The sequence below is a fragment of the Cebus imitator genome, unplaced genomic scaffold (genome assembly GCF_001604975.1).
Source record: "Cebus imitator isolate Cc_AM_T3 unplaced genomic scaffold, Cebus_imitator-1.0 Scaffold690, whole genome shotgun sequence".
Lineage (NCBI taxonomy): Eukaryota > Metazoa > Chordata > Mammalia > Primates > Cebidae > Cebus > Cebus imitator.
In genome coordinates, this window is record NW_016108005.1 from 413,516 (window position 1) to 433,481 (window position 19,966).

The 19,966-nt window shown below is 54.4% G+C and overlaps 2 protein-coding genes and 1 long non-coding RNA gene across 7 annotated transcripts in view; 2 read left to right on the forward strand and 1 right to left on the reverse strand.

Moving 5' to 3' along the window:
• The first annotated feature begins 108 nt into the window (after nucleotides 1–108).
• TMEM191C (transmembrane protein 191C) lies at nucleotides 109–2,910 on the forward strand. Of its 5 annotated transcripts, XM_017518629.2 has the most exons (10): nucleotides 118–514; nucleotides 797–920; nucleotides 1,045–1,095; nucleotides 1,245–1,322; nucleotides 1,614–1,670; nucleotides 1,769–1,828; nucleotides 1,955–2,019; nucleotides 2,096–2,168; nucleotides 2,281–2,321; nucleotides 2,403–2,732. In XM_017518629.2, the coding sequence occupies exons 1-10, from the start codon at nucleotides 360–362 to the stop codon at nucleotides 2,605–2,607; spliced, it is 909 nt and encodes a 302-aa protein (XP_017374118.1). In that variant the 5' UTR covers nucleotides 118–359; the 3' UTR covers nucleotides 2,608–2,732. The 5 variants fall into 5 exon arrangements, with proteins under 5 accessions (XP_037590871.1, XP_017374116.1, XP_037590869.1 ...); XM_017518627.2 differs by having other exon boundaries at nucleotides 116–514; nucleotides 1,769–2,019; XM_037734942.1 differs by having other exon boundaries at nucleotides 119–514; nucleotides 2,096–2,321; nucleotides 2,403–2,910.
• A 379-nt stretch (nucleotides 2,911–3,289) lies between these two features.
• Nucleotides 3,290–13,071, forward strand: LOC108296213. The gene is made up of 3 exons (XR_005198345.1): nucleotides 3,290–3,327; nucleotides 4,848–4,949; nucleotides 12,310–13,071. It is a non-coding gene; the product is annotated as an uncharacterized LOC108296213 (long non-coding RNA).
• PI4KA (phosphatidylinositol 4-kinase alpha) overlaps nucleotides 6,798–19,966 on the reverse strand; it is a 147,239-nt gene continuing 134,070 nt past the window's right edge. The window contains exons 43-55 of the mRNA XM_017518624.2: nucleotides 18,578–18,698; nucleotides 16,139–16,268; nucleotides 15,271–15,341; nucleotides 13,546–13,618; nucleotides 13,375–13,445; nucleotides 11,624–11,733; nucleotides 11,058–11,162; nucleotides 10,849–10,974; nucleotides 10,357–10,477; nucleotides 9,706–9,865; nucleotides 8,945–9,034; nucleotides 8,325–8,408; nucleotides 6,798–7,210 (exon numbers count right to left, since the gene is read on the reverse strand). Of these exons, the coding sequence (XP_017374113.1) occupies nucleotides 7,159–7,210; nucleotides 8,325–8,408; nucleotides 8,945–9,034; nucleotides 9,706–9,865; nucleotides 10,357–10,477; nucleotides 10,849–10,974; nucleotides 11,058–11,162; nucleotides 11,624–11,733; nucleotides 13,375–13,445; nucleotides 13,546–13,618; nucleotides 15,271–15,341; nucleotides 16,139–16,268; nucleotides 18,578–18,698 (1,314 nt within the window). The 3' untranslated portion in view covers nucleotides 6,798–7,158. The remainder of the gene's footprint in view (nucleotides 7,211–8,324; nucleotides 8,409–8,944; nucleotides 9,035–9,705; nucleotides 9,866–10,356; nucleotides 10,478–10,848; nucleotides 10,975–11,057; nucleotides 11,163–11,623; nucleotides 11,734–13,374; nucleotides 13,446–13,545; nucleotides 13,619–15,270; nucleotides 15,342–16,138; nucleotides 16,269–18,577; nucleotides 18,699–19,966) is intronic.

The following is a 19,966-nucleotide window of genomic DNA, read 5'->3' on the forward strand; positions in this document are numbered from 1 at the left end:
TCCTGAGTAGCTGGGATTACAGGCACGTGCCACCATGCCCAGCTAATTTTTTGTATTTTTAGTAGAGACGGGGTTTCATCATGTTGACCAGGATGGTCTCGATCTCTTGACCTCGTGATCCACCCGCCTCGGCCTCCCAAAGTGCTGGGATTACAGGCTTGAGCCACCGCGCCCGGCCCACATTTTCAACTAAGTGTGATGCGGCCAGTGTGAGCAGGGGCAGGTATGGGGCTGTGCTCGGGCTCCCCCTGCCGCCCATTGTGACGTAGCCCTCTTGGCGCCCCCTGCCGCCCATTGTGACGTCTGCCAGCAGGCTGGGTCCCCCAGGCGGCTGGCATTTAGGCACCGTCTCCACACCCATGGCCGAGACTCAGGAGCTGCTGCTGCAGCTGCAGAAGGATAACCGAGATGGTCGCCTGCGGAAGCAGGAGCTAGAGAAGCTGATGCGCGGGCTCGAGGCCGAGAGCGAGAGCCTCAACCGGCGCCTGCAGGACCTGAGCGAGTGCGAGCGCAGGTGCGCGGGGAGCGCCGCTCTAGCGGGCGGGCTGGCGCGCTAGGGTCGGTCCCGCAGGCAGCGCTGCGAAGGGCTTCGCAGGGTACTAGGCCGGTCCGCCCAGACCCCCATCTCCGCTCTACGCCCCTGGGAACGGGCGATCCACCCAGTGGATCCAGGTGGAGGATTTCGCTAGGGCTTTCCGGTCCCCGATCGTGAACTGCATCTGGTCTTTCCCGGCAACTGCGGGACCCTGAGCGACCCAGTCCGCCTTGTAGCGCCAATTTCAGTTTCGCTCTGCAGCCTGCTGCGCAGGCGAAGCCAGGCAGCGCAGGCTCTGCCAGGGGAGGCGCAAGAGGCTGCGCGGGAGCGCGCAGAGCGGGTGCGCAGAAGGCTGGAGGAGGCGCAGCGCCACAAGGAGGACTTGGTGAGGAAGAACCCAGGAATGGGGCCGGAACCATGGTGGGGTGCGGCAGGGCGGGGGTGATCCGGGGGTAGGGTGGGGTGGGACCGGCGGAGAGGCCAGCACCGCCCCAGGATCCTGTCCGCAGGAGCAGCGCAACCGGCAGCTGCAGGAGCAGTGGGAGGAGCTGTCGAGTCAGGTACGTGCAGGAGATGGGATGGCTTGTCTCTGGGTTCCTCTTGGAAGTCCTGCCCTGGTCCCCGCCCTTGTTACCTCCCTGTCCCTGTCCCCCACGACACCCGCTCCTCCAGAAGCCCGGTAAACCCTGTTTACAAGCCCCGCCCCTAGCTCTTCTACTACGGAGGGGAACAGCAGAGCCAGAAGCGCACGGAGCAGCAAATCGCAGCCCAATTGGTGACTCTGCAGGTGCTTGGGCGGGGTCCTGAGGTCTTGAGTAGGGGCGGAGCAGCAAGAGCCCGGCAGTGACCACCTGGGGGTCGCCTAACTGCAGGCCCTGAAGGGGTGGGAGGGGCGGGCGGTGATGTGGGCGGAGCACAGGGGCGGGGCCGTGACAACCTGGGGCGTCGCTTACTCCGGTCCTGAGGACGTGGGCGGGGTCATGATCGCCTCGGGGTGGGGCGCTGAGGGCCGGGGTCAGGGCCCGGAGGTGCAGCGGGGTGTCAGGCTCCGGGACTCCTGACATTCGTCTTTCTCAAGAATCAACTGGGGCTGGCGGAGACCAAGTACGCCTTGCAGGAGGAGAAGCTGCAGCAGGTGCGGCCAGAAGAGGGTTCTGTCGGAGGAGGGTCTGCTTTCGAGTGTGGGTGGGAGGGGCGTGTCACCCCGAGTCTAATCCTGGTGTCCACACGCAGGGCGCGCTGCAGACAGCGGAGGCCTGGGCCATATTCCAGGAGCAGACCATAGTCCTGCAGGTGCGGCTCCGCTCGGACGCCATGGTGCCTTCCGCCTCTCCTCCCCAAGACCTGCGGCGGCAGGTCTCTCAACCCGCCGCCAGGACGCCTCCCCCAGGCCTCAGTCCGCATTCTCACCCGCTCCAGGAGGTGCAGGTGAAGGTGATGGAGGCGGCGGAGGAGCTGGACGCCTGGCAGAGTGGCCAGGAACCGTAAGGGAGTTGGGCCTGCGGGCGCGGCGGGGCGCTGTGGGGCGGGCCGCGCTCCCACCTGCATGCGTTCCCGCAGGTGTGGCGGGCAGCTTTGCGGAGTGCAGTATAGCACCAAGTCGCTCATGGAGGAGGTGGCCCGGGCGGACCGAGTGAGCGCCCGTGCGGGCCCGGGCGGGGCGGGCTGGAGCAGGACAACCCTCTCCATCCCTCTTTGGGACCGCCTTCCCCTCCCCCTGGAAACCTACCCCCCTCTCCCCGCAGGAGATGCGGCTGTTCGGCGGCCCGCACGCGCAGGCCATCAGGTGAGCCCTGCGGAGGGCACGGCCGGGGTCTCCCCGTCCCCGCCCGAGCCACCGCCCACCTACCCATCTGTTGCCCGGCAGGCGGTGCGTGCTGGGCGTGCTGCAGGTGCTCCTGACGCTGCCGCTTTTCTTCTTGGGGCTGTCGCTGCTCTACAAGCTGCTGTTGGACGCCGGCGCCGTCTCCGCGTGGCTCCGAAGCCTCACTTCGGAGACCACACTACGCCGCCTGCGCTACACGCTGTCTCCGCTGCTGGAACTGCGTGGGAACGGACTGCTGCCCACCTAAGCGCAGCGCCCCAGCCGCCCGCGTCTGTCTCTGGGTGGACTCTGGGGCACCTGGCTTTATTTCTAGTACACCCTTCTCCTGAGAGTGTAGACCAAGGTGGCCTGATAAACTCCTCAAAGGGATGAGGCTCGTGGATTTGTCATCTTCATGTCATGTAGGATCTTGACTTTTTTAGCCTCCAAAGATTCCTTCCTTTCTTACAGCTCATGGATTTAAGATTCCCCCTCCCCAGTACTGTAAACAGCATTTTTAGTTTTTCAGGATATATAATTTGCCATATTGCCAGAAACTTGTACATGGCATTTGACCAACATGGAGAAACCCTGTCTCTATTAAAAATACAAAATTAGCCAGGTGTGGTGGTGCAGGCCAAACTTTTTCTTTGCCAATTTGACAAGCTGCCTTTTTCAAGTATTGTGACTTGAAATTGTTTCTACCATTTTATAACACGTTGATCCTGATTTTTCAGTGATCTCCTTTCCTTCTGTTTATTTGGGAAGCCACTCTGTATTCTGGTATTCTTACTCCGTGAACTCAGCTGATCACTGTCATCTTCCCCAAAACAACACCTTAAAGCATTTTATTTTTATTTTTTTGAGACAGAGTCTCGCTCTGTCGCCCAGGCTGCAGTGCAATGACATGTTCTCGGCTCACCGCAACCTCCGCCTCCCGCGTTCAACAATTCTCCTGCCTCAGCCTCCCAAGTAGCTAGGATTACAGGTGTGCACCACCATGCCAGCCTAATTTTTGTATTTTTTTTTTTTTTGAGACGGAGTTTCGCTCTTCTTACCCAGGCTGGAGTGCAATGGCAAGATCTCGGCTCACCGCAACCTCCGCCTCCTGGGTTCAGGCAATTCTCCTGCCTCAGCCTCCTGAGTAGCTGGGATTACAGGCACGCGCCACCATGCCCAGCTAATTTTTTGTATTTTTAGTAGAGACGGGGTTTCACCATGTTGACCAGGATGGTCTCAAACTCCTGGCGTCATGTGATCCATCCGCCTCGGCCTCCCAAAGTGCTGGGATTACAGGCGTGAGCCACCACACCTGGCTACCTTAAAGCATTTTAATGCTGGTCTTTCCCTCTGATCACATGTGCTTTTTTCTTTTTTTTTTTTGAGATGGAGTCTAGCTCTGTTGTCCAGGCTGGAATGCAATGGCACGATCTTGGCTCACTGCAACCTCTGCTTCCTGGGTTCAAGCGATTCTTCTGCCTTAGCCTCCTGCATAGCTGGGATTACAGCCACTCACCATCACACCTAGCTCATTTTTTATATTTTTAGTAGAGACAGGGTTTCACCATGTTGACCAGGATGGTCTCGATCTTTTGACCTTTTGATCCACCCGCCTCAGACTCCCAAAGTGCTGGGATTACAGGCGTGAGCCACCACACCTGGCTACCTTAAAGCATTTTAATGCTGGTCTTTCCCTCTGATCACATGTGCTTTTTTCTTTTTTTTTTTGAGATGGAGTCTAGCTCTGTTGTCCAGGCTGGAATGCAATGGCACGATCTTGGCTCACTGCAACCTCTGCTTCCTGGGTTCAAGCGATTCTTCTGCCTTAGCCTCCTGCATAGCTGGGATTACAGCCACTCACCATCACACCTAGCTCATTTTTTATATTTTTAGTAGAGACAGGGTTTCACCATGTTGACCAGGATGGTCTCGATCTCTTGACCTCGTGATCCACCCGCCTCGGCCTCCCAAAGTGCTGGGATTACAGGCTTGAGCCACCGCGCCCGGCCTAATTTTGTATTTTTAATAGAGACAGGGTTTCTCCATGTTGGTCAGGCTGGTCTCAAGCTCCTGGCCTCCAGTGATCCACCAGCCTTGGCTTCCCAAAGTGCTAGGATTACAGCTGAGCCGCCACACCTGGTCCACATGTGCTATTTTTGTCTAGTATTTTAGTTCCACTGTTCTTGACATTTTTTCAGGTATCTTACTGTTATTTATAATTTCCACTGTGGCCAGAGAACACCCTCTGCACGATTTTAATTCTATCTCAGTATTATGACCCAGCACATAACTTGTAATGAACATTGAGAAGAAAGTGTATTGCTGCTGTTGACAGTGTTTTATAAATACCCAGCAGGTCCAGGTGGGTAACAGGCTTGTTCACGTCTCCTGTGTTTACTTTCTTGCTGGTGACTCTGTCAACTGCTTATTGTGAAATGCTCCATAAATACCCATACACATGATGATTATGGATGCCAGTCTTTTTCCTTCTGTTTATTTTTATCCTAGGTCTATGTCTTCATTTGTAAAGTGCTTTGGTTATCAACGGCACATAATTGGGTCTCACTTCTTCAATTGATGTTTACAATTCCTGGCTTCTAAATTGAGGTGGTGAGTCTATTATGTTTCTCTTCTGCCTTCTTTTGGATTAATATCTTTTAAAACTTATTATTTTTTCTTTTTTTCTCTCCCTCCCTGCTGCTCAAAACTCCTTTTTTTTTTTTAGATAGACGGGGTTTCACCATGTTGGTTAGGCTGGTCTTGAACTCCCCACCTCAGGTGATCTGCCCACCTTGGCCTCCAAAGTGCTTGGATTACATGCGTGAGCCACTGCGCCTGGCCTAAAACTCCTTTTAACTTATACATTGACTCGTAGTTTTTATTGAGACAGCCTCACTGTGCCACCCAGGCTGGAGTGCAATGGCATAATCTTGGGCTCACCGCAACCTCCACCTCCTTGGCTCAAGTGATCCTCCCACCTCAGCTTCCCAAGTAGCTGGGATTACAGACTTGTGCCAGCATGCCTGGCTAATTTTTGTATTTTTTGTAGAGATGGGGTCTCACCATGGTGCTCAGGCTGGTCTCAAACTGCTGGACTTCGGCAATCCACCTGCCTCAGCCTCCCAAAGTGCTGGGATTATACAGGTGAGCCACTGTGCCCAGCCTATATTTTTATTTGTACTGCCCAGTACTCAGGTGTGCTTCCTAAAGCTAAATATTTGTGTTTTTCAGCTCTGGAAATCCCATTAGAAGTTGATTGAGGCTGGGCGCCATGGCTCATGCCTGTAATCCTAGCACTTTGGGAGGTCAAGGCAAAGTGCGTGGATCAAGTGATTCTCCTGCCTCAGCCTCCAAAAGTTTGAGACCAGCCTCATGAACATGGAGAAACCCCTTCTCTAACAAAAGTACAAAAATTAGTTGGGTGTGGTGTCGTGTGCCTGTAATCCCAGCTCCTTGGAAGGCTAAGGCAGGAGAATCGCTTCAACCCAGGAAACAGGTTGCAGGGAGCCATGATCGCGCCACTGCACTCCAGCCTGGGCGACAGAGAGAAGCCATCTTAAAAAAAAAAAAAAGAAAAAAGTTGATTGAAGCGTTTGAAGCTTCTCATTCAACTTCTTGTTCAACTCTTTTTTAAAATTTGAGCCTGTCGCCCAGGCTGGAGTACAGTGGTACAACCACCGCTCACTGCAGCCTTGCTCTTGGGCTCAAGCGGTCCTCCCATCTTACCGTCCCGAGTAGCTGGGACTAGAGGCATACACCACCACGTGGCTAATTTTAACATTTTTTGTAGAGACAGGGTCTTGTCGTTGCTGCTTAGGCTGGCCTTGAACTCCTGGGCTCAAGCAATCCTCCCGCTTTGCCGAAGTGCTGGGATTACGAGCCAACTCCGCTTGGCTTTCCTTTCCTTCCCGCTCCATTTTCAGTCATTTCACTGTTCTTCCTGGTTACCGATTTTCTCTTCTTACCTGCTGTGTAGGCAATCTTTTGGAGTTTCTCATGTGTTTCAGATCTATCTGCTTCAGATACAGGGCCTAGGTGAGTGGGAGGAAACACTTGCTGGGTCTAGTCACACAAAGATTGTGGAATCCCAGAGCACACCACTTGAAAATGAGAACAAGGGACTAGAGCAGTGGGAGGATGCTACAGAGAGCCACAGACGGGCCCCCATCGCGGCCCTGAGGGAGGATGCTGCGGAGAGCCACAGACGGGCCCCCATCGCGGCCCTGAGGGAGACAGCTTTGGAGCGGGCGGAGAGCAGTCAGGAAAAAGTGTGTGTTTTTGTATACCTGTGCCATGGTGAGGAGATTGTGGGAATTTCATGCCTGTTAAGCCACAACGTGTGCTCCTGGGTCCCAGCCTATGAGTGCAGGCAACATTGGGCTTCCTTCTCTAGGGGCAAATCCAGGAACTACCCATTGGCTGAAGGTGCACTTAAGATTTGACATGAAACCTCGCAAATTCCAACATGACACTATTTTGGGTTTTTATTTTGTTGACGTTGGTTAAATCTTCCATCATTTTTTTATACACAAGAAAATACTTCATGTACCTATGAAATAAGACAGGCAGGGAATATGTCCAGTGCAAACAGAGGACTCACACCTGTGCATAAACAGCACCATCCAATGATTGTCGCTGCAGTCCACTGGGTTACCAAGGCTGCGCCACCCACGCGCTGCTCTAGGAGGCGCCACCAGGCTCTTCGGGCCGTAGGTCTCTTCTCCACTGCATGTGGTGGCAGGGTGGGGAGGTCAGGGGCTCCATGATTGTGGGGCAGCTTCAAGGGTACACAGGGCAGAGGGCCTAGGAGGTCCCCTCTTCAGTAGGGGATGTCGTTTTGATAGTACTGGATCATGTCATAGGTCCGGCTCCTGAAAGGCCAAGGGAGAGTATTTACTCACTTGAGCCGGACCTATGACATGATCCAGTACTCCTTTGAGGAACCAGTGAGGTCTGGGGTCCCTCCGCGACAGGGGTCCCTCCCCGATAGGGAGCCCTCCCTGCCCAATCAGCCCCTCGCATGGCTGCCCAGCACCTGAAGCCTTCCCCACCCAGGGACCACATCTGCTCCAACCCAGAGGCCTCTGAGGCCACCTCATGCTCCTCAGCCAAAGTGCTTCCATCTGTGGAGCCGTGACATGCCCTCGGGCCCCTTGGCTTGTCCTGGCCAGATGCCCCCAAGGTGTCTGTGTGCTCTCCTTGCATCCCTGGAGAGCCCCTTGTCGCTGTGCCCTGGCTGCCTGGTTTCTCTGCTTCCGCTTAGCAAGAACTCCTTTTGTGCCCAGCCTCCACACTGCCCTTGTTAGGGCACTGGACCCACACGCACCTGGGGGCAGTCTCAGCTTCCTTTCAGGCTCTTCCAGCAGTTTCCCACACAGATGGCCGCACTCTGGGGGCCCCATATGACCCTTGTGGCCTCACCAGTCCCACATCTGTAGGTGCCCCCTTTGGGGATGGCTCTGTTTCCCCATGCCCACCTGCTGGGATCGCCATCCTCCCTGTGTTCAGGCCGGACCCCTTAAAGCCACTTCCGACTCCTACATCACGGAGCCTATCAGCTCAGCGCTCTGTCTTTGGACCCTGAGCCAGCTCTCCCCAAGGCCCCCTGCACCCATCCCCTCCTGCCACACTGGTGACCAGCAGCCTGAGGCAGGCACATGGAAGGAGTGGGGTCTGACTTCTCAGCCCTCCTGCGAGGAGGGAGGCCTGATACCAAACTTATTTCTGCTCCTCCTGGCCCTGTGCCCCCACTGCTCCCTCGGCTTCACAAGACCTGCTCAGGTGGGCTCGACCTCTGGCACACCACGGCCCCCTAAGCCAGCACCTCACTGCTCCTCAAGAACTCTTGTCAAGGCTTGAGTCTCCACAAGGGGGGCAGCTTGGGGATGGCAGCATCCTCATCGCCTGGTGTAGGCCAGGCCCTGCAGGTGCACGGTGGCCGCTGGGGGGGTGAAGGTGGGGGGGGGTGAAGGGTGAAGGACTTGCCTGTTGCTGAGGAAGCAGCTCTGGATGACCTTCATGATGAAATTTGCAGCCTCACGCTCGGTCATGTTGGGGCTAAACCTGTGCCTGGGGGAGAGGCTGTGTCAGGATTGCCGCAGGCCAGGCCAGTCTGGGCCGTGCTTCCTCCCTGGCCCAGTGGGAGGAAGGTCTTCCCTGGGGACGGACTTCAGCTGAGAGCCATGCCCTGGAAATGTACCTCTGGGGTCTACATGTTAGAAGATGGGTGCTGTGAAGGCCATGCCTGGCCTACTGTGGGCTCTGTCCCCTTCCCAGCATCACCCGAGTAGCCCCATGGCATTAGGGGAATAAGCATTGGGGAGCTAAGCTACTGCAGCCCTGGACCTTAGGGCCAAGGGCGGGTGGGTGTAGCATCTTTGACATAATAGAGGCCTCTGGGTGGGTTCTTGGTGTGGCCAGCACAAGCGGGGGCCCCTCACAGGTGTGGTCTAGGGGCAGAGCCTCACCCAGGAGCCCTGTCTGCTCTGAGGTTCCAAGGAGATGACAACCAGTGACAATTACACAAAAGGTTCCAATCTTGGATGGAGCCTCAGCTAATGGACAACTCTCCCCCAGATGGCCTGCGTGTCCACCAAGGAACCTACTTCAAGAGCTTGATTGTCTGGCCGCGAAAACAGGGCAGGCCCGTGTCCAGCATGAGAGTGACCAGGGAGACTACCGCGTCCATGTAGGGCCTGGGGAGAGAGACGAGGGGGTAGTGGACTGAGGCCAGCCTAGGCAGGGGGCATGGCTGATGCCAACAGCCTCAGATTTGGGCTCCTGCCAGCCCCTCCCCTGCCACACCTTCCACATCCTCCCGAGGTAGCTTTCCATCTGCTGCCCTCTGTAATCTGTGCGGCCCAGGCAGGGGCTGCCCACGTGCACTCTGGACAGGCTGAGTGCCCCGCCCTGGGCCCCCACATAAGGCTGCTGGCCATGGCTTCTGCACCTAGATGGGATACAGACTCCCTGACCTGCTTTCCCCGCAGGGCAGTGGGGTGAACTCCGGTTGGACTGTGGCCTTGGCCAAGTAACCTGTAGATGAAACTGGAATAAAGGCCATCTCTGGCATGCAGCCTGCAGGGTGGCAGGTACTCAGGCTTTGGTGACAGGGTGGATGGGAGGCCAGAAAGAGGGAGCCCATGGCTGAAGGTGTGGGCAGGATCCTGGAAAAGGTGGCAAGAATTGGATGCCCAGAGCAAGAATTTACTGGCACAGGTGGGCAGACAGAGGTGACTGAAGGGCAGGCCTAGGTCAGCAGCCGGCCGCTAGGAACTCCCTCACTCTCTGGAACCTGATCCTAAAGGGGCCTCAGAACACTCCCAATACTCCCTCCTCCCTAACCCTGGCCCTCACCCAGGCTCACCGCACAGCCAGGTAGCCGCGGACACACATCTCCATGAACCACTTAAAGGGTGTGGCCTCCATCTTGCCCCCCATGATCATCACCATCTCGTCCGTCAGCTTGATGTCAGGTTCCCAGCCAAGATTCCCGCCCGGCGAGCTTTCAAACATGAAGCCAAAGTCTGCAAAACCCCAAAGAGCTGCCTGTGACTGGGCCAGGAGCCAGGGTGGGCAGGGACATGTGCTCTGTTCTCAGGAGTGGAAAAGGACTCTGTGACAGCAGCATCCCCCCACCCACAACAGGAAGGTTGTGTTTTCCTGGGGACAGTGATGGGATGGGTGGTGGAGCAGGAGGCTCAGGAAGAGAGGAGAAGTGGAGTCAGGAGCCAGGCTGGGGCACCAAACCTGTATGAGCCCCACTCCGCCTGGCTCCAGCTTCCGACTCAGAACTCTGGCTGCTCTCGTCCCAGCTCCTTGGGGCTGGGGCCGGGGCCAGGCACCCTCTACAGCAGAACAGCTGGGGGGGCGACAGCTCGGACCTCAGAGCTGGATTCTGACATTCCTGGCAGGGTGGTCCTGGGCATGCCTGCTCCCCTCTGTGGGGTGGGGATCCCTATCCTCCCCTGGGTGCCAGGGGTGAGGGGAAAGGAGTGTGGCGCTGTGGCTGGCTGACCGATATGGATGATATGGCCCTTCTTGTCCAGCATGATGTTGCCGTTGTGTCTGTCCTTGATCTGCAGCAGGAACAGCAGGAGGCTGTAGGCGGCCATGCTTCGGATAAAGTTGTAGCGGGCCTGTGTAGAGCGTGCCCTGGGCTCACAAAAGCGCTGGGGCCTGTGGGCACTCTCCCTGGTCCCACGGCCAGGATCCCCGGGCCTCTGGGCATTCTCCCTGGCTCTGTGCCCCCACTGTGGAGGCAGAGCCTGAATCAGCAAGTCAGTCAGTGACAGGGGCTGTCTGTGGATGTGGGTGCAGGTGCTTCCTCCCACACCCAGAACTTAGCTTTCTCCTGGGGAGTCTAGCTCTACATTCTTTTGACTCCCAAAGTGGCTTATAGGTGCCCTGGCTTTAACCCCTAATGAAGGATGATTCAGGAGAGCAGGGTGCAGGTGGCTGGGGTGGGGTGGCGTGCACACGATCCCTGGGCTGCGGCCGCCCTGGCTACCTGCTGGAAGGCCAGGGTGGACTCGTCCCCGTACTGGCGTGTGAAGTAGTCGTACATGCCGAAGTCTGTCTGGCGGCCCAGCTGGTCCCGGGAGGTACAGTCAGGGATGCACTCAATCACCCCGCACTAGGGAAGAAAGGCCAGTCCTGAGGCCCGCCAGGTGCAGGGTGTCTAGGAGTGCCCTACTGGGCTCCACTCAAGAAACTTACCCCAGGGGCAGTGGCCACCACGCGGTAGGGAAAAACAAAGAGGTCCAGGCCGACCAGCTGGAAGATGTTCTTGAAGAGGTCGATGATCTGCAGGGCCAGCATGTCCTGGGAAGCCGGGAGGTGCAGGAGGTCAGCTGGGCTCCTTGTACCCCGGTAGTTCTTCTGGCTCATCCAGGGCAGAAGCCAAGCACCCAGACATGGAGTGAGGCAGGGAGGCCACAGCCGAACAAGAGTCTGGAAGGCCTTGCTTCCTGCCCACCGGGGACTAGACTCAGGCTGCTGGGACCACCAGGCCCTGGGCTGAGCTGTCTGGTGGGGTGTGTGAGATAGGGCACCCAACCCCTTGGCAGTTCCCTTAGGTGGGCACTGGAGGGACAGCTGGGAGAAGGGCTGGAAGGAGAGGCCTCTGGGTTTTGCAGGAGTCCCATTTACCCCATGGCACGTGAACCATATAAGAGGAGGCAAAAATTCACATTTCTACATATGAGATTGGACTCTGGCAGGCCTGGAGCTTTGGGAAGCAGCAAGCCCAGCCCTGAAGCCTGCCCCAGGCCTGACCCCACTACCTGTCGGCAGTCATCCCCCACTTTGAAGATGGCTGCCTGCCAGGAGATCTTCTGGCCGTCGGCCTCCTGCGCGCCGCACTCATCCTCGGAGTCTGAGCGGCACCGCAGACCTGTCCTCGGGGAGAGAGGCTGCTATTAGCCTGTGGGCAGTGAGAAGCCCTCTGAGGGGGCCAGGGGTGAATCTTCGTACATGTCTGAAAGGTACCCCAGCAATCTTGGGGATCACTTCTTCAAAGCCCCAAGGGTGCCAAGAATGGGCCCAGTAGGGCCCAAGGAAAGCCCTGGAACAGCAGGTGGAATCCAGGGTCAAGGTCAGAACATTTCGGCTTAAATGGAACTAAAAACAGAGCCCCATTTCATCTGCAGTGAGGACCCAGGTGTGCCTGGGTCAGCGTGGGGCTGTGAGCTGGGGGCGCAGGAGGAATGTGTCTGTACAATGGGGTCCTGGGACGGCTCGGGGCCAGTGTGCAAACATGGCCATGGAAGGTAGGTCCCTCCAACGGGTGGCAGCCCCCTCTCCACAGCTGGCCACACTGTACTTGAAGAATGTCTCCTTAAAATTCACGTTCACCCCAAACCCTAGAATGTGTCCTTATTTGGAAATAGGGTCTCACAGATGTAACCAGTTATGAGAAGGTCACAGTGGGTTAGGACAGGCCCTAATCCGATGACTGGTGTCCTTCAAGGGAGATCACCATGTGAAGATGGAGGTGGAGATGGGAGTGGTGCATCTGCATGCCAAGGTGCACCCAGGACTGCTGGCAAAACCATCAGAAGCTGAGGAGGTGAGGAAGGACCTGCCCAGAGCCTTCAGAAGGGGCACGGCCCCAATGACACCATGATGGCAGACTCCAGCCTCCAGAACTGAGATCATCTGTACAGCAGCCCCGGGAAATTAACACCCCCCAATGGCCCCAGGCCCCTCAGCTCAGGAAGGAGCCTCCTGGAGTATTGTAGTGGGGAGATCCTATAAGCGCTGAGGCAGGAGCAAAAGGCCTCAGCCTATTTCCATATAAATAATGAAGACGAAAGTAACTAGAAATATAACCGTAGTAGTTATTAGTTATTCATATGGGATCTTAGTTATTCATAGGTGATCTTAATTCCTTTACTAATGCCTATCAGGTCGGAAGTGTGAACCTGGGGTCACATTGTGAAATGAATGACACTAAGGCAAGATGCTCTAAGCCCTCTGTCACGCCCGCGTTAAGGGCTGCTGGAGGGTGCCTCGGCTATGCGGCAGCGCTAGTGCTGTGAAAGCGCCCGCTGTTTAGCCAGCAAGGGAAGGAGGTGTCCAAAATGGCCGTCGCCTTCCTGGGGAAGTTTGGAAAAAACTGTGCTTCTCCAAGCTCTTGTGGTAAGGTAACTCAATAATTAAGTGAGAGCATCCCGGCATTCGGGGCCACTGCTGGTCTCCGAGATTTGGGTAGCAGTGGACCCCTGGGCCCAAACTCTCTTTTCTTTATCTCTGTGTCTTGTGTCTTTTATTTCCACAATTTCTTGTCTCCGCACCAGCCGGGAGCGGCTCACAGAACCCTGTAGGGCTGGACCCTATAGAGTATTCCAGCTGACTTGTGACAGACTGACCTCTAGGGGTGGCACATATGTCACTGCACTCTGAGCGAGAGCAAATGATGGACAGACATCATTTTTTAAGGAGAGCTGGTACTAAATTAAACACATGCCAAAAGACACTGCATTAGCAAGGAAAAGCACTGAGCTCCCAAACAAAACCAAGGTTCTTTACTGACCTTCTTTTTCAAGTTCACTAACTCCACATCGCTTCACCTTGAACTTAGCCAGATATGGGGCTTTTGCAGCACTGAAAACAACAAAAACAATGTGGCACCCATGATGCAGCTGAGAAAAACTCCACACGAGGGTGCTATGGAAGTGGGGGATGGGCAGGGCGAGGTGCCCACCTCTGCATCGGGGTCCCAGACTTGTAGTCGATGTCCAGCACGATGGCCTCGGGGTTGCTGGGCAGGTAGCAGCCTGTGCAGGGACAGAGGCAGTCACAGGGAGTGCGCATCTGACCACAGGTGAGGCCAGTATCAGTTTCCAACATGGATATTATGTGCCAAGTCCACCCTGTAGGCACGCCCCACCCCTGTGGAGGGGCCTCTGGTCTTTGTCCACGGCACCACTAACTTACTATTCTGTGGCTGCTAAGGGTCCATCCTCCCTGACTCTTTGACTCTTCCAGCCATAAACCAATGAGTCTGCACCTTCTGGGAAATGCTCTTCCTGGAGGAGCACTGAGCCCTGTCCTCACGGATACAGCCCTACTGCTCCTGAGGATGTATGTGAGCCTGCCTGCCTCCACCTGCCCGAGCAGCCCTCTGAACAGTCCTCCATTCTTGGAGTCCCCTTTCTTTTTTTGTGGGGGATGGAGTCTTGCTCTGTCACCCAGGCTGGAGTGCAGTGGTGCGATCTTGGCTCACTGCAACCTCCACCTCCTGGGTTCAAGTGATCTACCTGCCCTGGCCTCCTAAAGTGCTGGGATTATAAGTGTGAGCTACTGTGCCCTGCCCAGACTCCCCTTTCTCAGTGAGTGCTCAGTAAACACGTGAAATAGGACAAGGGAAAGCCTGTTTCTGGCCAAGGAACTGCCAGTCCCCAAGGGGTACGTGGGTTTCTTGAGCCTGAGAGGTGGGCTTTGAGGGGAGCCAAGCTTGGCCTTGCTGTGGGGTGCAGTGAGAGTGGGGTATGTCATCTCCTCCTCTTCCTCACCCGCTTTTCTACCTGCTCCAGGCTGTGGCTCACACTCAGGCCCCTCTGTACTCTTCTGCTAGAGGCCTGCTGGCCTCCCTGATCTCTGAGGCAAGACTCAGCCAACACAATCTGGAGCCGGAGGTGGGGACTTGTGTGCATCCTCCTTTCAGCACGATGCTTTCAGCTCTTTCTGCCCTTCCTCAGCAGTTGTAGCCTTCCTGATGTGGAGACAGAGTCCCCACACTCATGTCCTGCCCTCTCTGAGAAGCCGAGCTGTTGTGTGAGCTCAACACAATGTACTGGGAAGAAATGGTTAAACCGGAGCCCTGCAGGGCATTCCACAGCTGAGACCAGCTGCTGTGAACATCTGCACAGGATGCCAGGGTTTGGAAGACAAGTTTGGGCCAATTGTTAGAAATGGAGAGGGCTGCCTGGTGAAGTCTGGATTTCCATCTTCTCTTGAAAAGCTTAATCACACTGGGCTTGAATTCCCATGTGGCCACGGCCACAGGTGCCTAGGAGCAGCTTCCCATGGGAGGTGGGGGGCTGATGGGTCCCAGCACACCTGGGCTGTCCCACACTGGGTCTGCCATCCCCTCATCTATGTGAGCTGCTCCTATAATGCTGGAGCCCAGGAACCCTCTTCTAGAGTAACAGCTACTGAGGTCAGTATCTTAGCTTCCAGAAAAATAGCAGGTAGCAAGGAAGATGAAGGGCACCCACTGATAAGCAGCTCCCTCTCACTAAAGGCAGATCCCAGGGAGGCGCTGGGGTAACGGGGCACCAGGCACCCGTGGTCCCAAGAAGGTATGGGGCTAGACAAGCTACTGTGTCTACATCCCGGAGTGCCTGGAAAGGGGCAGCAGCCTCCACACCCTGCTGCCCACCAGCAGGAAGGGGCTGGTCTGAGCCTCCAGAGGCCACCTGCTTACCCGGCTGCACCTTCACTTCAGACAGGGCTGACAGACAAGCCTTCTTTCTCTCATCGCCTTTAGGGTAGGGCCTGAGAAACAGGAAAGAAATGCTTACTTTGTCTCCTGAAGAAACTGGCTGCTGGGGAACAGCCCAGGGTCCCGCCTGCCTGGATTGCCCTCTCCTCTCCTCCCAGCACTGGCTGCTCCTAGTGCAGCCAGGCGCCACTTGCAGTGATTCTTGCCCTGCCCTGCATTCCTCATGGAGAATCCCCAACATCCCCTGAGGGGCTGTTTTCTGGCGGGGCTCTTCCCCTGCTGTGTGGAGGTGTGTGTGGGTGTCAGAGGCACACATGGGTGGAGCTCTGGCTCCCACACTGGCTGTTATTTACTTGCTGGGCAGGCCCCTTAGGTTTCCTGCCTTAGGGTGAGGATGGGCACAGTGTGGGCGGAGGGGGGGAATATCAGCCTGCCACCTGTTGACACCCAGAAAACTCCCATCTTTTTTTTGAGACGGAGTTTTGCTCTTGTTGCCCAGGCTGGAGTGCAGCGGTATGATCTCGGCTCACCACAACCTCTACCTCCTGGGTTCAAGCGATGCTCCTGCCTCAGCCTCCTGAGTAGCTGGGACTACAGGTGGGTGCCACCATGCCCAGCTAATTTTTGTACTTTTAGTAGAGATGGAGTTTCACCATGTTGGCCAGGCTGGTCTTGAACTCCTGAACTCGTGATCTGCCCACCTCGGCCTCACAAAGTGCTGAGATTACAGATGTGAGCCACCGCACACAGCCAGGCATGGGCATTTTTAAAGCTTCCCAGGCAATTCTGTTAAGCTGCAGGGACTGGAACAAGATATTCCAGAAGGTGGTTTCTGAAGCACTGCACTTACTTGATGATAGCTGAAACGTTGGTGATCTTGTTAAAGAAATCAAACTCCCGCTGGTAAAAGTCCTTTGCTGGGCCTGACAAGGAGCCTGTGATCTCCTCTACTAACTGCTCCAGGAGGTCGCCGATGTCAGCTGCCAAGGAAACAAAAAGGCTGTCTCTGTGGCTGTGGCAGAGGCCCCTCAGGAATAGCTAGACTGGCGGTGCCCAGAATGTGCTCTGCAGGCTCGGTGAGACCACAACACCTGCCATATGCCCCTTTTGCCGTGTTGACACAGCCGATGCTGGTGGGAAAAGCTGCTGGCACCTGAGCAGAGCTCAAGGCGGGCTGAGAGCACAAGTGTGCGTGGAATCCTCACTGCTACACATGCAGTAAGAAAAAATCTGGTGTCGCTTATAAATGTTACAGGTGAAGCAATGAAAATTAATTTTTATTAAACTCTATTCTGAATACACTAAAAAAAAAAAAATAGAGGCATGAAGTGGGTGGGGCTCTATTAAATAGTGCCTCTCACTATTCAAATCCCAGGCTGAATTTGAATTCCTGGGCTCAAGAGATCCTCCCGTCTCAGTCATCTGAGTTGCTGGGACTACAGCTAGCAGGTGGGACTACAGGTGGACATCACCACACCCAGCTTTTAAAGCATCCTTTGTGATGAAGTGGGATGTGCATGAAGCACTCTTGCTGCATCTGAGGCAGGTGCTGTCCTGAGAAGCACCTTGAGCTTGTCTGATTCTGGAGCCTGGGCTAATCTTTTTCACAGACCTTTGTTTTTACTTGAAAAAATGACTGACAGACAAGATATAGTAGGCATGTGGCAAATGTTTTCCTGAAAATGAACAAAAAATGAATCTGTCTGCCACTCAAAGGAATAGCTAAAACATTTTTTTTCGGAAAACTTGGATCTGCTGCTGTGAGCTCAACAGCTTCCATTAAAAAGCCTTTCTGATAATACCATCAGCATGTGAACAAATGATTTTTCCACACAGTATAAAGAAATGCATCAACATTTGAAAGACGTGCATAACTCACTGGCCTTTATTTTATAAATGCCCACTGGTTGATGTTATAAAAGCTTTCGTGGCTCCAGGTTGAGAAGTTCACTTTCAGATGCCACATTGCAATTAATCTTTTTTTTTTTTTTTTTTTTGCCATCCACTTGCCTTGGCCTCCCAAAGTGCTGGGATTACAGGCGTGCGCCACCATGCCTGGCTGCAATGAACCTTTTAAGAAGACAGGCTGAACTATAAAAAATTAAAAATTAGGCTGGGTGCGGTGGCTCAAGCTTGTAATCCCAGCACTTTGGGAGGCCAAGGTGGGTGGATCACGAGGTCAAGAGATCGAGACCATCCTGGTCAACACAGTGACACCCCGTCTCTACTAAAAATACAAAAAATTAGCTGGGCATGGTGGCGCGTGCCTGTAATCCCAGCTACTCAGGAGGCTGAGGCAGGAGAATTGCCTGAACCCAGGAGGCGGAGGTTGCGGTGAGCTGAGATTGGGCCATTGCACTCCAGCCTGGGTAACAAGAGCGAAACTCCGTCTCAAAAAAATAAATAAATAAATAAATAAAAAATAAAAAAAATAAAAATTAGCTGGTTACAGTGGTGTGGACCTATAGTCTCAGCTACTTGAGAGGATGAGGCGGGAGGATTGCTTAGGCCTGGGTCGTCAAGAATGCAGTGAGCCGTGATTGTGCCACTGCACTCGGCCTGTAAGAGACAGACAGACTCTGTCTCTAAAAAAAGAAAACAGAAACTACCATTTGTTAAGTGTGGTGCAGTATCATAAAGCATATCCATAATGACCTGAAAGACTACTAACATACAACTTCCTTTTTTAACTACATGTCTTTGTGAAGCCGCATTTCCCACATTCACTGTCTTCTACAAAGCAATGCCACTATTCTAGCTCAGTTTTGAGTTTTCTGGGGAAAGTTATTTTACAAAAAAGATGTTATTTATGTTAACACTTTTTTGAAATTCTCAGTCTTAATTTCTAATCCTCATTAACACTGACGGCTAATGTTCTCATGAGCCAGCACTCTTTGAGGACCTTAATAATCCATCTCTGACAGTGCAGGGGTCCCAAGGGTGTGCTATTTGCGAACCACTGCACTGGGCTGGTGGCCCCTTCCTCACAAAGAGTCACACTTGTGTTGAGCATGGAGACTTATGGAGAAGTAGCCACTGGAGCAGACGAGTCTCGCATGCGCTTGGGAGTGCAGGGTGGTACCGAACAGCAGGTTAGCAAAGGCATCATGAAGGAGGGGTCCCGCTCCCTTGCATGCTGAAAGGTGAGAAGAGCCCCGGCAAAGGGTGGGAGTGGAGGGGTTGGTGAGCTGGGGCAATGCAGGCAGGGGAGGGCCCTGGGGGAGGTAGAAGGCACTGGGCAGTGCACTGAAGATGGGGAGTGAGGCCTGTGGGAGGACAAAATACTCACGGTCTTTCTGGTGGCCCTCTTCGTCTAGATAGATGTTAGTCTTCATGTTCCAGATGAACTGGTGTGCCAGAAGCTGGGATTTAGACGCTGCCCACAGAATATACTCCCGCACATAGCCCATCTGCAAGAAAGCAAGGTCCCCGTCAGCCAGGCTTGGAGTGCCCTGTCCACCAGGAGGGCCTTGTCAGCAGCTGCTGACTTGCAGCATTTGGCAGGCCCGGCAAGAGTGAGGCCCAGTGGTTCTAGCAGTGTGGACAAACACTCCAGGATTGGTGGTGAGTCCAGCCAGTGGCCAGGCCAAGTTCCAGCTGGCTGGTGGCTGGGAGCCGGCGGTGGCGGGGGGACGGTGGGCAGGGGTACAAAACAGGCTTCAGTCAGCCTTTGTCTCCTCTGTTTCTTCCCATGGGTTTAAGAAGCACAACTCTCAAAACAATTTTTGGGGTTGTCAACTACGAGAAAAAGCAGGCTGCGTACTAAAAACTCATTTGTGAGCTGGTTGTTTAAAATGTTCCAAAGTGACAGACAGGTTCCAGAAACATGAAGAGATACCTCCTTCACAAGTTGACACATTGATATGATTAGACTTTGTGTCCCCACCCAAATCTCATCTTGAATTGTAATCCTTAGGCTTTGAGGAAGAGACCTGGTGGGTGGTGACTGGATAATGGGGGTGGTTCCTCCATGTTGTTCTCATGACAGTGAGTGAGTGAGTTCTCGGATCTGATGGTTTTATGAACGCTTGACAGTTCTTCCTACACACACACTTGCTCTCATTCGCTTGCTGCCAGGTAAGACGGGCCTGCTTCCCCTTCCACCATGATTGTAGGTTTCCTGAGGCCTCCCCAGCCACGTGAAACTGTGAGTCAATTAAGCCTCCTTTCTTTATAAATTACCCGGTCTCAGGAAGTTTTTTTTTTGAGACAGAGTCTCGCTTTGTCACCCAGGCTGGAGTACAGTAGCGTAATCTTGCCTCACTGCAACCTCCACCTCCTGGGTTCAAGTGATTCTCTTGTCTCAGCCTCCCAAGTAGCTGGGATTACAGGTACAAGGCGCCACGCCCAGCTAATTTTTGTATTTTTAGTAGAGATGGGGTTTCACCATGTTGGCTGGCCTGGTCTTGAACTCTCTGACCTCAGGTGATCCACCTGCTTCAGCTTCCCAAAGTGATGGGATTACAGGTGTGAGCCACTGAGCTCGGCCAGGAAGTTCTTTATAGCAGTGTGGAAACGGACTAATATACACATTTATGGTCGCCATCCTAAGGACCTCTCCTCCTCTTCCTTCTTGGTTATTTTCTGCCACTCAGTAACTCCAGTTTTTCTTTTTAATTAAAACAAATTTTTGTTTTGTTTTGTTCCTAGAGCCATAAGATTTGAAACTCCAGTTTTA

Excerpts from the sequence above, each read along its gene's own strand:
- TMEM191C (XM_037734941.1), top strand. The coding sequence starts at position 360 with ATGGCCGAGACTCAGGAGCTGCTGCTGCAGCTGCAGAAGGATAACCGA. Across the intron at positions 515-796 it reads CTGAGCGAGTGCGAGCGCAG|CCTGCTGCGCAGGCGAAGCC; the intron begins GTGCGCGGGGAG and ends TTCGCTCTGCAG. Across the intron at positions 2,020-2,095 it reads TGGCAGAGTGGCCAGGAACC|GTGTGGCGGGCAGCTTTGCG; the intron begins GTAAGGGAGTTG and ends GCGTTCCCGCAG.